At 26.6% G+C, this 16,888-nt stretch overlaps 1 protein-coding gene across 1 annotated transcript in view; it reads right to left on the bottom strand.

Moving 5' to 3' along the window:
• The window catches only part of LOC136092341 (RNA-binding protein 3-like), a 34,348-nt gene extending 29,308 nt beyond the window's left edge, over positions 1–5,040 (bottom strand). Inside the window, exons 1-2 of the mRNA XM_065820348.1 lie at positions 4,905–5,040; positions 4,058–4,178 (exon numbers count right to left, since the gene is read on the bottom strand). Coding sequence (XP_065676420.1) covers positions 4,058–4,157 — 100 coding nt within the window. The 5' untranslated portion in view covers positions 4,158–4,178; positions 4,905–5,040. The remainder of the gene's footprint in view (positions 1–4,057; positions 4,179–4,904) is intronic.
• Between the last annotated feature and the right edge of the window lie 11,848 nt (positions 5,041–16,888).

The following is a 16,888-nucleotide window of genomic DNA, read 5'->3' as shown; positions in this document are numbered from 1 at the left end:
TACGTGAAAAGGAAGGTTGGAGAGAAATATTTAAGTAGCTGTATTATTCAAACCGTCAAACATCCAACCTCGGTGATGATTTGGTTGGTCATTTGTGGGAAAAGAATGGGAAGGCTGTACATTGTTCAAGGGATAATGAACCAGGTGCAGTATAAATATGTCCTGGAACAAAGATTGTTACCCCAATTGACGGAATGGTTTGGTCCAGAGGAAAACAAAACATTCATGCAAGATGGAGCACCATGCCATACGGCTAAGTCTATCAAAATCTTTTTGAAAGATAAAAATATTCCTTTGTTGGACTGGCCGGGAAATTCGCCGGATCTCAATCCTATAGAGAATGTTTGGGAGCTATTAAAAAGGAGGTGGCCAAGGAAAATATTACAAACAAGGTGGTTCTAATAGAAAGTATTATAAAACATTGGAACCACAATGCAAGATTGCAGGAAATGGCAGAAAACTGCATATGAATATTTTTTATTAAAGTGTATTTATTCTTGGTAATTTTTTATTAACACACAACCTGATTTTTTATTAGAATACGTCTTTGGTAGATAAAATTGTAAAAACTGATGGAAAATCACAATTTTTCTAGAGTTTCTAGAAAAAATGTAGGTGGCCATAATAAGTTGTCATACGACTGTATATACATATATATATATATATATATATATATATATACATATATATATATATACATATATATATATATATATATATACATATATATATATATATATATATATATATATATATATATATATATATATATATATATATATATATATATATATATATATATATATATATATATATATATATATATACATATATATATATATGTATGTATATATCTACTGTAGCATATTTATGTAAGCATTTGCTAACTTTTTTGCTTATCTGAATCAATACAGCTTTTTTAGAAAAAGAAGGCTATTTCAGTGTGACATCACACTGCTCACCTAAATCAGCAGTATAAGATATATATATATATATATATATATATATATATATATATATATATATATATATATATATATATATATATATATATATATATATATAGAGGTGAATTAACATAAAATAAAATAAAAAGGTATTTGTGGGGGTTTCAGTAAATACATCGACTATCTTATAGCCTGCTCCATAAAGGAGCACTGCTATATTGACTAAGGGTTTGACAGCATCTTTTCTTTTATTAGTCTTCGTTTTTTTTATTATTTTTATTAAAAACTATTTTAGAATAAGACCGCAAAAATGATATTCGGAAAATACATCCTTTCGTATTTATTATTCATGATATATGTGTGTGTCTGTGTGTGTGTGTATATATATATATATATATATATATATATATATATATATATATATATATATATATATATATATATATATATATATATTAAATATATATATCAGGCCTTGTTACAAGATTTCGCTGCGTAATGAAAACGCATAATGTATTTCAAAGTAACTTAACTCACCAAATATATTTTGTATTGTTAGAAGTTATATTGTGTCACTAGCGTCTTTTTAAGTACCGCATTGTAATTAAAGTTATTTTATTAATGTGTTAAAAATCATAAATTTTTTTTTCTCACTATAACAAAAGTTACAAAAAAATTTAAGTTCCTATTTGAAAAATCATTTTTATCATTTTTTTTCAAATAAAAACTATTTTAAAAATATTTTTTTCAAAATTTTATTTTGAAAAAAATATTTTTTTTCATAAAACGTAACATAATATTTGTTTATTTTCTTTTAATTTTACAGTTGATTTTTGGTTATTTTATTAACTGTTAATAAATTTTTTATTTATTTTGTGAACTTTTTTTAATGTTTTTAAAATAATAAAGGAGTTTTATCAGTTACTGATAACATATTCGTGATCATAATTTATTTCATAAATTAAACGAACATCATTAAAACTTTACGTTATTGAATTGACAATAAACAAAATATCTTATTAATAAAATATTTACATCAAAATCGTGCATTTTTTAAACTATTATGACAAAAAATAACTTATATATTTAAAAGGAATTTATATATTTAATTCCTTTAGATAAAACCTAAAACACTTTATTTTCTTTAACTAATTTTTAAGAACAACAAAAAAATTATTAAACAAACAGTTTCTTTAACAAAAAATCTATTAGTTTACCATTGTGATTAAATGCTTTTACTTACGACTTTATTTCTTCTGAATAAATGGCACATAAACAATATCAAAAGATAATTTAAATATTCTAAAAGATAAAAGTTTTTGCATAACGCAAAACTGCTGAGCGCGTAGGCCTATCACCTTTTCACAGGTAAAATGCGAGCTGCGTAACGCTTCTTAACAAGGCCTGATATACATATTATATATATATATATATATTTATTTATTTATATATTAGGGTGATTCAAAAAACGACATGTTTAAAAAATATCTGCAGCTCACACATTATTGTGTTTTATATGATAAAATAACACTGGATTTAAATTTTTGAATAAAAAATATTTTTAGGGATGCCTAAAGACCCTTTAACATTCAATTAGTCCCTATTATTAATAAAAAAAAAGTTTTTGAAAACTATGTCTTGTTAGGTCTCAAAAGAAGCAAAATTATAATAAAATTTCAAAAATAATCATCATTTTATGAAAAAAATTATTTAGATTTTACTGTCTAGAAAATAGAACTTTTTAACTAAAACTGAAAAATGTATTTTTAAAAGGTTTTTTCGTTATAATTATTCTTTTTAATGATTTTTTTATAAAATGATGATTATTTTTGAAATTTTTATATAATTTCACTTCTTTTGAGACCCAACAAGACACACTTTTGAAAAACCTTATTTTTATTAATATTAAGGACTAATTAAATGTTCGAGGGTTTAAGGCACCCCTAAAAATATTTTTTATTCAAAAAACTTTTAAATCCAGTGTTATTTTATCATATAGAATACAATGAGCGAGCTGCAGATATTTTTCAAACATGTTGTTTTTTGAACCACCCTAATATATAAATAAATATATATATATACATACATATGTACATACATACATACATACATATATATATATATATATATATATATATATATATATATATATATATATATATATATATATATATATATATATATATATATATATATAGATTGTTGCATTTGGGAGTACAGAAGGAAAAAATGATTCATTTGCCAACAAATAGGTCACTCTTAATTAATTTTGACTTTCGCCCAACATTTGCGTGTTGTCAGAAAGTTAAAACCATTACTTTAATTACAAATTAATTATTTTTTAAAAAAATCGCAAAAACGCAAATTTAATTGACCAGAATGTTTTTAAAAATACTCTGAATGTTTTTAAAACATTCCGAATGTTTTTAATAATATAAACAATGTTTTTATTTTAATTTTTTTAAATTAAATGTTTTTATTTTTATTGTTTAATAAAATCTTTTTATTTTTATTTTTTTTACTGTAAATCATGCACAGAGTGTTGCTACATTGACTATCTTATAGCCTAACTCGCAAGGGAGTGCTGCTACATTAACTGAGGGTTTGGTTGGGGCAGGCAGTCTATCAAGTAAGAAAAAAAAATTCTGGTCTTGCATTTTAATTTTTACTTTTTGTCAACAAAATACGGAAAAACTTTCTGACAACCAGTTAGGATATATATATATATATATATATACATATATATATATATATATATATATATATATATATATATATATATATATATATATATATATATATATATATATATATATATATATATATATATACATATATATGTGTGTGTGTGTGTGTGTGTGTGTAAATTATGTTAGTGTATTTTACAAATAGAGTACTCAATGTTCTTAAGGAACAGAGCAATAATAAATTATTATATAACTAATTTATTTATTTATTTATTTATTTATTTATTTATATATATATATATATATATATATATATATATATATATATATATATATATATATATATCTATATATATATATATATGTAGTATAAAAAGGAAAGATAGTTTCAACTGTTAATTAATATTCAAAATAAAAAACTACTATCTGTAACAGTTCCAAATTTTCCAAATTCCACTCTTAACTGCTCCTCGTCCATACTGTATGGCATTCCACCGACAAAGATTTTTCCAAGAACAGACATTGTTACTGTAATATTATTTTGCTATAATAATTTTACGTATTACTGTTATAGAGATATTAAACATAATTAATATAGATTTTAAAATCTCTATAACATTTAATATTTTATTTCAGGATAATAATTAGAAACAATGTTTAAACCATATATTTATTAGAGATAAATTTTTTTTTTTTTTGAATTCCCTAACAAAAACCAACAGGACCCTATTATTTTTTGTCCAGGAATTCAACAAAGTAAAAAGTAAAAAATATATTCTTAAATAAGGACAAGTACAACTCTTATTGTACTTGTCCTTAGTATGACAATCTTTTTAATGTCAAAGAAATTCGCTATTAAAATAAAATTAAAGAAAAAACAATTAAATTCAAAAATTACAAAAAAATGATTTTAGCAAACATTTTTATATTAAAAAATTTACAAAGCTGGAAAAATTACTAATCAAACTTACTTATTCTAAACAAATATACTTCCCTTAGTATATTTGTATAATGTATAGTTTACTATATAATAAAAGTATGTATGAATTGTGGAAATTTTTTTGAAAAAAATTAGTTCAGTAGCAAGTATAAATTAACTTTTACTGATAAGCTTTTTTTTAGCTTGGACACCTTTGATTTTTTGTTTTATTTTTCTTATTTGCTTCTTTAAATAGGCTACAGATTTTTGAAATTATTAGAGATTTTGTGCGACATTTCTGTATATAAAATAAAGAAACATCGCAACGAAAATGGCAATTAATAAACTCACCTGTTAGTATAAATATTAGTTTGGGGAAATAATTTATACGATCGAATTATCTATTGGGTCGAGTTTTCAGAGAAGACGTATTCGTACTATGCTAAACAATTTATCGCACGTTGAACATTTAAAGGGTCGCTTAAAAGACGGTCTTTGTTTTAAAAGTTGTGCGCCGTGTGAATAGCCGTCGAAAAGTGATAAAAAAAATCAAAGAGTCATTAATTCCAGATTTTATAAATTTGGTATAAAATTTTTTTATTATACAAAGCTGTTGCAAATAGCCATATTACTATATTTTGAAAGCACTTTTTTTAGAGCACCTGACGCTTTCCCTCAGCTGTTCAATGTTGTCACTTTTAAAAAAATCTTTTAGTAAATGAGCGATAATTTTTAACTTTTATCCTACTTCTCAAACCACAGCAGTGAATCTCCAGCTATAACATATCAATCGAAAGAATTTTAATCAGGCTTTCAAAACATAATGTAAATATTTTGTAAAATACGTTTCTTGCTGTAAAAATGAGAAAGAAAACTTTAAAGACTACGAAATATTAGATTACTTGAATGTGATTTATGTATAATTCTGTAAGAATTTGAATACGTAGGGCTACTAAATGTGTAACTCCCTCAAATTGAGGGCAGTCAAACTTTATAAGGTCATCATTTTTGAACGTTGAGAGATAATACGATAAAACTTAAAATTTATCGATGAATATAAGTCTATTTGATATCAGTAAAAAATATTTTATCAACTTGTTGCTCTCACGCTTGGGGCAGGGACAAAAATTTTATACCAATATATTTTTTTTAGCAATCAATGTTTATTTTTAGATCAAAAGCAAAACATAAAATTCAAATTAGGATAACGTTTGTTATGTGAGCATAAACATTGCATCTTTGCGTCATTTTTAAAGACACTCCACTATGTGTTTTGGGGTGGCCAAAATACAAAAAAAGGTTGTCTCAGATTTTTGAAAACTAAATTTCTACGTCTTTAAAAATACTCAGATTAAGGAAAACACAAAATATTTTTACTCTGGTGATAGTAATCCCAGAGATAGTGACCAACAAAGTCAAAAATGGTTGCCAAATTTAAGTTTTCCCAAAAAAAATTATATGTTTTTGTTTTTCTTGCAGTGTTTCGTGAATAATTTTCTTCTTCTGCTAATTTGTTTATTATTAAAGAGTATCAAATTATATACGTCTTAAGATGCTCAAAAAAAAAAAAAAATTTACTTTTTCAATTTTCATGATGTTTTAAACCGAAAAAAAGTTTAAATCATAACTTCCAACTTCCGTGAACTCGCAAAAAATTAAGTATCAAAAGGTATCGACCAAATTATTATTAAATAACGTGGAATTGAGTCTGCTTTTAAGAAATTAAAACATTAGCTGCGATTTTTTGCGACTATGCGAGAAATTTCTCTTTGAAGTTTGCGCTACCTGGATTATAGCCAATTTTCAATTTTTTGTTTTCCCAAGTGTTAATTGATCAAAAATCTACATAAGACTTTTTATTCAATAATCAATTGAAAATGTTAGTTTATTATTGATAATTGACATTTAATTAGGTAATTATTTGCATATGTGTTATTATCCTATCCGTAAAACTAACATTCCATGCTTGAAATTAGCATATTTAAAAAAAAAAATTAAAAAGAACAAAACGTTATATATTCAACTAAAATTAAAAGCAATAGATTTTACAACAAAAGATATTATTAGCTGTTTCAAATATTCAACAAAAGAAAAAAATTTAAACAATGCTTTACTTTTCATAACCTCAAGAGTTTGTATGAGTGATGGTAAAAAAGAAAACATGGTACAAAAGTTAAATGGAGTTGAATCGAATTACCAAAGATTTCGGAGAGATTCATCAAGAAACACAGTTTTTTTTAAAAGAAACACGAAAAATGGTTTTCAATCAAAAGTTTGAAATAGACTTTTTGTCATTGGAATTGGCACAAAATATAAAAGGCCGACCAAAAAAAGATTTTGATGATATGAGTAAGAGAAGTAAACGTCGGATAATTGCAGGAGAGCATACAAGTTCAAATTTTGATTCAGTTGAAAAATCATTGGTTATAGCTCGTAGAAAAGTCTACAATCAAAAAGATTTTTCTTTATTCAATGTGTTAAAACATGTCATCAAAATCTTTAAGATTCACATCATATGTTTGTTCAGTTGACAAATGACAACGATAAAATGACAGCTGAAGAAGCGGCTGCAATAATAATTGACGTAGATCTTAGCGTATCTGGCTATAAACGAATCTAACAGGCATCTAATATAAGATATCCATCCTATTTAACAGTTGAAAAAGCACTTGTGTGGTCCAAAGGATAATCACTTGGAAGTCAGTGATTTAAGAGTCAAAGTAGATTTACAAGCACTTATGAATCATACCGCTGAAAGAATTGTAAAAATGAGGCAAAAAGAAATAATGGATTATTTGGATATCAGTAACAAACTAAGTGAAAATATGTTGCTTTTAAACAGTTGGGGTATGGATGGATCTACTGGGCAGGTATTGTATAACCAAGCGTTTTCCGATTCTGTTGACAGTCAAGATTCAAGCATGTTTGCAGTTGTAACAACACCTTTGAGGCTTAGTTTGTCAAATTCAAAAAATAACTTTTTATGGACCAACTTAATGCCTCTTAGTCTAAGATTTTGTAGGCCAATTGAACTTCATTTCATAAAAGAAACTACCAAAGTCATTTTAGGAAAAAAACGTCAAATAGAAAATGAAACTTCGGATTTGCATTAAGTGATTATTGAATTGGTTAATGGAAAGTTTGTTATTATTGATTTCAATTCTATTTTGAGCATGATTGATGGAAAGGTTTTAGCAATTATAACAAACACATCGTCAACGCAGTGCTGTTGTATTTGCGGAGCTACACCAACTGCAATCACTTGTTTGAAGAACTTTCTAAGTGGATTTACAGCAAAAAAATGTACACTTATTTATGGGATATCTCCGTAACATGCTTGGATAAGATTTCTAGGGTGTCTTTTACATATTTTATACCGACTCGAATTCAAAAAATGGAGAGTTACCAAAGAACTCAAGACAGTATACGATAACAAAAAGAAATTCATCCAGCAATTAATGTTCAAAAGGAAGCATCTCCGAGTTGATTTTCTCGCAGTTAGTGGAGCAGGAATATCTACTACCGGAAATGTTTGCAGAAAAGCGTTCTCTGACCCAAAAGAACTAAGCGAAATATTAGGGATTGATAAAACAATTATTAAAATGTTCAAAAATATCTTAATTGCAATAAATTGTCAGCAAACATTGAATCCAGAGTTATTTGAGCTATACTGTAAAACAGTATACCGTCGATATTTAGATCTGTATGATTGGTATAAAATGCCGTCAACAGTTCACAAAGTTCTTGCACATGGAGCAGAAATAATGATAAACTCGCCAGTTCCCTTGGGAGTTTTAGCCGAGGAAGCATCTGAATGCCGAAACAAATATTATAGACGACATCGTGAACTACATGCTCGTAAATGTTCAAGACAAGCAAGTTTCAAAGACGTCTTTAACCGTACAATGAGATCATTTGATCCTCTTATTAGTTCTATCTTCTTGGAATCTAGACTGAAGAAAGTTGTGCCCAAACTTCCATAAAAAGTAGAGTTTTTTAATTTTAGAAGTATACAATAGGGAATCAATAAAACTGACAGAACTAGAATCCTCAGACTTAGAATTATCGGAACCAACAAAAATTATTAATTTAGAAGATGAAATAATGAAAAACTTTTCTTATGATTAAACTTTAAAAATTTCATTTTTTTGTTTGAATTTTAAATGAATTTAAGGACTTCACAATAATATTAAATTCTTTTTGACAGTCGTTCCATAATTTATGTCCTCGATGAGAGGACATAAATTATAGAATGAGATGAGAGTTTATTACATTTCCGAGAAAATTTATAGTTGTTAATTTTATTTTTTCTTAGATTACTTTACATTTAGATTTAAGGTTGTATCTATACATAAAAATTAGATGTTGATAGATATTCATTTCGAATATATCCATCATTTTCATATTTTTCATAAGAGGTTTTTCATATTCCTGTTTATCTTTAAAGTATATGATACGGCAAGCGCGTTTTTGTAGCTTATAAATTTTTTGATAAATTAATGAAACAGTTGATTAGCTCAAAATACATTAGTTTAAGACTTAACATACTGACGTATGGTCAAACTCAATACATTACGCCGATTGTTTTGGTAATTTTTGACTGTATATAGTTTATATGGGAAAGCCAAGAAAAATTTTCATCGACAAGAATTCCTGAGAAAATTATACTATCTATCTTATTAGAAATTTGAACTTTATTTGTTAACATGTTTGTTACTTGTTAACGTATTTTTTACTTGTGACATCCAGATGATAAATTTATTGATGTTGATGAAGAGAAATCTATATTTTAAAAAAGTATTTCCATTCGAACGAGAGCATTTCTACTCTCCTCAGATATAAAAGGTTTATTAAGGGTTATCTAACTAATAATATCTTATATCTGTTGATAATTTAAAGAGTTAAAGTGAATATGAAAATCTTTAAGTTTGTTTCTTGTAAAATGTTGAAGCGTCTATAAATCATATATAAAACAAATTTTAAATACACTTGGGAAGTTTTATATATACTAGTAAAGTTCTTTTAAAGATACAAAGTGTAATTCTAAAACTGATGCAGAATATTGTTGTAAAGACGTTGTTGCATCTTTATACCAACTTGTTGATTATAAAGAGTAAAGTGGTAAAACAACGAACTCTTAACAATTTTTTTTTAACTTAAATTTTTAGTTCTAAGAACAAACCAATATTAATTTTTACTAAACTAGGAGCCTAGCGGAGACAATTTGTTTAGATTTCAACAAAAGTTTCAAAATTTCATTTCATCTAGTAAAAGATAAAAATTAATTATTTAGCCAATTGTCTACGATTTATGTTGTTATTATTTTCTAAGACAACACATAAAAAAAATATATTGCCTCAAATTTCAATTGTGTCGACTCATTTTGAGTTGACCTTATATCAATCTATTTTGAGCTAACAAAAAACCCACATAATGTGACAACTGACTCGCCACATAATATGACAATTGACTCTCCATATGATGTGACACTTGACAATTGTCACATAATGTGACAATTGACAATTGCTATATAATGTGACAATTGGCTCTCCACAATTTGCAATACCAGTTTATACAAATGTTGGCATGAGACTGATTAAAAGTATACATGGCTTAATGTTAAAACCACAAATAAAAGGCAGTCAAACGTTTTCTCAAAGTCGATAGATTTAAGGACGATTCTCTACAAACGTGCACGCTTGTAAAAATGAAAAAACTATGTTAAAAAAATCACGTGATTTTTTTAAAAACCGCAAACAAATTATGCAGCTTTTCATTCTTAAACATTCATTAAATTCAATAAAGATTAATAACAGTAAACAGTTAAATCAAAGTTTTGCTTTAATTTTATTAAATTCTTTGAAATTTGATATTAAATCAAAAACGTTGAGTAATTGAGTTAATTTTTAACTGAATTTAAAATTGAGTTAATTATTAGCATAAATTTATAATTTTTAAGTTGATAATTTTGCATTTGAAAAATTACTTTAATTCAGTCCATTTTATAAAGTTCCGTCTAAAAAGTTAACTTTGACTTATTGGATTTAATGGTAATCTTTTTCTAACTTGGTTTCTTCAATCTACAATACAGAAAAGTCAGGTCAATCTTAATAAGCTAGCCACTGTGTCTAATAAGCTACCCATGGTTGTCAGTCGTAAAGAATCCAGAAAAGTTTCTAAAATTTGTTTTAGCAGAGAGAGAGAAAGGAGCGTAGCAATCATTTGTTGCATAAGCACTACTAGGATTTACCTGCAATCATTTCTGATTTTAGCCTGTAAAACAAATGCTTCCTAAACTTGAAGAAAGAGCCCCAGAATAGTAGGCTGCTGTTGTGATAACGGCTGGAGCAATGAAGGTACTTTTTTAAAGTACTTTTAAATCACAGAACTCACATAACTTTATAGACATAAATTGAGAGAAGAAACATTAAAACTTAATGAAAAGCAGAAAAAACAGAAACTTCAAAAGACAAAAAAAAAAAAAAAGGAAAAAAGAAGCTCGTAAAGCTAAAAAAGAAGTAAAAAATTAAAATTAAGTTTTTAATGGTTTAAGTCTAAAAAATTCAGGCCAAACAGTTCAGTGACACCAACTTAAAAAAAAAAAAAAAAAAGACGGTGTTAGAAGATGTCCTGCTTGTAAAGAGGAATATTGTGACCCTCAAACAGAATAATGTGTCCAGTGTTGTAAATGCTAAAAACCGTGGAATGAGAAATGTTTCAATTATGAAAATAACATTTTTGCGACTATTTTTAGCTGCACAACTAAACACTTCAACATTACGTTACAATGCATTTTGCATAGATTGTTACTTCGTTAGATATAAAAAACACAGTTATAGTTTGTTAAACCGTGTAACATATTCAAAAGATAAAATATATTCATGCTCCAAAACCAAAGTCCGAATTGTCATTTCACCCTGGTTGATTTACTCAAAATCACCTCAGTCTATTTTATTCTTAAGTAGTTAATTACAGAAACATTTTTAAAACAACGTTCTCACTAAAGAAGTAAATATATAACAAAAAGAAACTACAAAATCGCACGCTTTAAAAACAAAAAGCCGTAGCGATAAACGCAAGCTTTAAACAAGAAGAAATTACAGTACTTGGTTGCATTAATAGATAATGCAACACACTGGGTGACGACGCATTATTAAGGTTGTAAAAAAAAAAATTTTTTTTTAATTTGAAAAACTAAATAGTTATATTAAATGCCACAAAAAACTACTCTAACAATTTATTTATAAACGAAATCTCTTCTACGCTCTCGTAAATAATAAGTAATCCTGGGCGAATTCGGTTTCGGACTGGGTGTCGGTTTCCAGCGGTATTTCTCAAAGATTGGTATTAAGACCAAACCTCTTCGTTAACTTTATAAATGATCCATCGTATACATTTGCATACGGTAAAAAATTTGCCGACAACATTAAATTGTTTCTCTCTTCCCCTCCCCTTCATTCGACTTGGTGAAGAATGTGCCCTACTGGGAACAGACGTCTTACGGACGTCTTAACTAGTTCGCGACGTCTTAAATCAAATTAGGACGTCCTAAAGACGTCCGGTAAAAACGTCTTTGTTAGGACGCCCTTGTGACGTTTGCATTAAGACGTTATCAGGACTTCCTTATTTAGACGTCCTATAGACGTCCTTAAGACCTACTTTAGACGTCCTAATTACCTTAGAAATAAGTTGTCTCCAAGACGTTTAAAGGACGCCTTCAGTTGATAAATTTTTAATTTATATATAAATTTATCTATTGTTTATATGTATAATAATTGTTTATATATATATATATATATATATATATATATATATATATATATATATATATATATATATATATATATATATATATATATATATATATATATATATATATATATATTTATATAAAATGAAGATATTAAAAATATTTGCAGAGTAGGCTTTTTGTAATCCTACTATAGTAGCAATTAGTTAATTATTTGTTGTGTTATGAAATATCATATTTTTTCTTAAATTTGTAAACTGTTTTTAATGTTACTAACTTATTTAGTGAATTGTTCCAATAAGGCATTATCTTTGGGTGGTTCTTCTCTGATATTTGAAAATAGACCTTTTAGAGTTGAAGAAAAAGTTTTTGAGTTTGAATGCTACGAACACCAGTTTACTTTGCTTAAATTAGTTTTTATTATAAAATGTTGGATGAGGTCCCCTATAATTCATCTGGTTTAGAGACTTTCTAACCCTAAGCTTGATAAATGTCTTCATATTAATTGTGATTTAAACATGGTACAAGCTTTGTACCTTTTTGGTGAACTCTTTTAAGTTTTTTTGTTTCATTTTTCAAAAGTGGATTCCAAACTGGTGCACAAAGTTCTAATTCAGGTTAACATAGTTTAGTAAACGAGTCAGTTAAACAGAATTTAAATTTTCGCTTTAGTGTACTTAGTTTTGAGTAAGTTTTTTTTAGATATTGTTGTGATTAGGTCTCTCCCTTTCACGTTAGACTAAAACCTTACGATTTTCTTGCATTTTATCTTTTTTTAAGGTTAAGCATGAAACTTGAGATTTTTGCATTATTTAGTCTAAATCTACCTCTTTCCAACCATATATAGATATTACTATTTACTATTTACTACTTTATGTACTATTTATATGGCTTCATTTATATATTTTACTTATAAAAGTTTCAGAGAAAAGTTATGTTCCAACTTGCTGAAATAGATAAAACTGCGCAGTTGTCTAATGATCCAGAAGAAAATTTTTATATAACGTAAAAGTTCAGATGAACTTAATGCTTTGAAAAGAAAAATTGCAAATTTAGATATCCAATGCATCACTTTTGGATGCATGAATTCAATCTTTATAATTTATATGTTATATATTATTACAATATTTTTTTAAAATTGTCATGAACATTTTTAATGTTTCTTTTGCATTGTTTCTTTTTAGGTAAAGCAGTTATCATTAATTGGCGGTAAAAATCCAGCTGATACAATTAAAAATATTTTGCTCACATAAGTAGCATAAGTTTGAATTTTAACATTTATGTTTGACAGTATGACGTTTTTCATCTTTTTTATATATGTAGACTGACAACAGACACGATTTTGTCAGAATACGGCATGAATGGTCGAAAGAAGAAAAATAAGTTTAAAGAGTTGCGAGTCTATGTATTGCTATCACTGGTATTTTTATTAGCTTATTATTGTGTTTGATTAAGTTTTAAAACTAAAACCAATGTTTTGATAAAAAAAAATTTTCTTAAATTTCTTCGGCTATGGAACATGACATGTAGATACATGTCAACAAGTATATTTTATTTTATGATCTTATTGAACTATGTGTTGTTGTTTTTATTAGATACCGCTTTAAAGTCAAATAAAAACTTAACCAAAATGGATCCCATGCAATTTATTGGGAGAGTAATTGGGCATTCTTTTGACCGATTAAATAGAACATCCATTAATATCAATATCAATCAATGATGACTTAATTAAGTATAATTAACTGACTAATTTATTTTAACTAATTTATTTTTTATTTATTTTGCACTTTTCAGTAATTTTTATTTATTTATAATATACTATTAATTATACTCTACAGAATATATTAGTTTTTAATTTGGAAGGTGTAACTTTGTTTGAGAAATTATTTTTATTTTTTGTAAAATTAATAATTTATCTTAAATATATCAGATTACACTTTTTTTACTTTGATTTCTCTTATACCTTCCCTTGCCTAGATTAAATCAAATCTAAGGTGTGCGTTGTAAATCATTGCATTTTTATATAACTTTTAAAAGAATGTCTCGGTAAAATCAGGACGTCTGAATAAGACGTCCTTAAGTCTTTCACATGAGACCAGCCAGAAAAGTCCATAGGACGGCTGAAAAGACGTCTCAAGAATGTCTGCAAAAAACGTCTCTAAGACGTATTAAAAAGACGTCTTTAGGATGTCTGGAACAGACGTCCTTAAGTCTTTCATTTGAGACCAACTAAGGACGTCTTATGGACAAGAAATAAGACATCTTATGGACGTCCTAAGGACGTCAAAATCCCCGCTGGGATGTTATATATAAATACATATTTGTGTGTGTGCGTGTATAGGTGTGTATGTGTGTCAATCTATCTATTATTTTAATAAATATCGTTATTTTAATAACAAGAGTATGCATATGTGCCTAAATATCTCTAAATGCAAAATTCTTCACATTGGTTGCCTGAATGCTCTTTATGTTCTAAATTCAGGTATGTCTCTAAGGTCAATAAAATGTAACAATGTAGTACTATGGAAAAAATTATACATAATGTACGTCAGTCATAATCTTGAATTCTCTGCTTAAAGTTGAAACCCACATACAATTAAAGATTTAAATATCTTAACAATAATTTAAATATCTTACAATTAAGGATTTAAATGTCTTAAAAAAAGACGTCACCGCGGAGACATCTTTTTTTTTAAGAGAAAAAAACTGTTAATTGGCACCACACTCCGATCCATTCTGCGCCTCGTCTTTGCCATAGAAGTTAACTGGTCAAAGAGTTAGTTCAATCTAGTAACAATAAAAGTAACTTCTTTACAAATCAAGTTGCAGAGAGCTGAATTCGCTAACCACAAGATCCAGTTCCAACTAAACTGCCACGGTGCAGCTAAGGCGCTTCATGCAACATTATAAGGTTGCATGCGGTCATCTTACTAATCACGCTCACGTACGTATATGGAATACCAAACATATTACCGGTAATATATTTGTAATTTACCGTTGACTTTTCGGTAATTTACTGGCAAATTATCGTTTAATCACTGGTTATATGATTATCGAATAATTACCGGTAATTAATTACATTACCGGTGGTAATACATTTTAAACTCGGTAATACATTTTAAATTCAGTTCGGTTTTTCGTTTGCCTTTTTTGCGATATTAAAAAACCCGAGTCTTCGTAAAATCTGATCGCATGGCCATTTTTAAATTCTGTTTTAATAAATGTGCTTTTTTGAAGTACCATTGCACAGCGAGCGATATCTCTTTTAATCTATCTAAAAATTTATATTACGTATATATACCATTAATGATTCTAAACATCTGTTATCTGTTCATATAAGTTGTTTTTATAAAACTTAGATAAAATAATATAAATTATTTGTATTTATGTAAACTTAAATATTTTGTCAACAGTATATTGTTAAATAAAATTTGTCAATAGGCCGTGAAATAACATTTTATAATAAGCGAATAAATAGATAAATTTACAATATACTAAATTGTTCATTTCTAATAACTTAATGGATATGTTGGTGTTTATAACAAACACTTAATATCTAGTGTGCCTATAGTCAAATAACTGATATGATTAAATAGTAAAATAAGAATCCTAAAAAAATACATAAAATTAGAACTATATTAAGTGCAACATTTGTTACTTTTGCCATTACTATCCTATCGTATTTCTTTATTCTTGAATTAAAGTTGTTGAATAGGGACTTGGTTTCAATCATTTTTGATAAAAACTACTTGAGTATACTTTTTAAAGATATGAAATAAAATGAATGTCTGTATAAAAATTGGTTTTTAAAAAAAGGAGGTTGGGGTTTTTTTACAGAACATAAGTAAAACAATTTAATTCTAGTGTGGTTCATGATCAAATGCGTATTTTTTTACAGCTACTTCATAATTTTAATTGGATTTAATGTGCTTAATAAGTTTTATACTATGCTAAGAATTAAACTGATTACATTGATAGTTGCAATCTGTTTAATTCTTGCAATTAATGATGAAGCCTTGTTAGGTAATGTTTTTTAACATTAAGAAGTCAATTTATTTGATGGTGTTTAATCAAAAAATTGCTGGTTGCGAACAGCAACTTATTGTCAACTTTAAACACCTCCACTATATTATGATACTAATTGTTGATGCTTTTGTATTGGTTTGGTCGCTTAATATATCAAACTCAAACTATATTATAAGAAACAATTTATCAAATAGTTTAAATATATACAAAGAAATAAAAAATTTTAAACTATGTTACCATTGCCCTTTTATACATTTGCATATATTCTGATTATTAATTATAAAAAAAACTATTAAGTAATGCTACTTCAAGTAGTTAAATTCAATGTTAGTGAGTTTGATTGTTCTGTCCTGTAGATTTTAATGTTGAGTTTTTCTTCTTATACTTGTGCAATATACAATCTACAAGAAGTGTTCAATATAATCAATACTGTTATAATGAAGGTGCAATATAAACAATACCTTTCAATACTGCTATAATTTGGTGTTAAAATTTTGTGTATAAGAAATATTAAAGCGTTCATTTTTTTTAGAAATAAAGTTTACAACTTTTCATAAAG

The sequence above is a fragment of the Hydra vulgaris genome, chromosome 15 (assembly GCF_038396675.1).
Source record: "Hydra vulgaris chromosome 15, alternate assembly HydraT2T_AEP".
Lineage (NCBI taxonomy): Eukaryota > Metazoa > Cnidaria > Hydrozoa > Anthoathecata > Hydridae > Hydra > Hydra vulgaris.
Note: the sequence above shows the minus strand (reverse complement) of the source record. Positions and strands in the feature narration are given on the sequence as shown.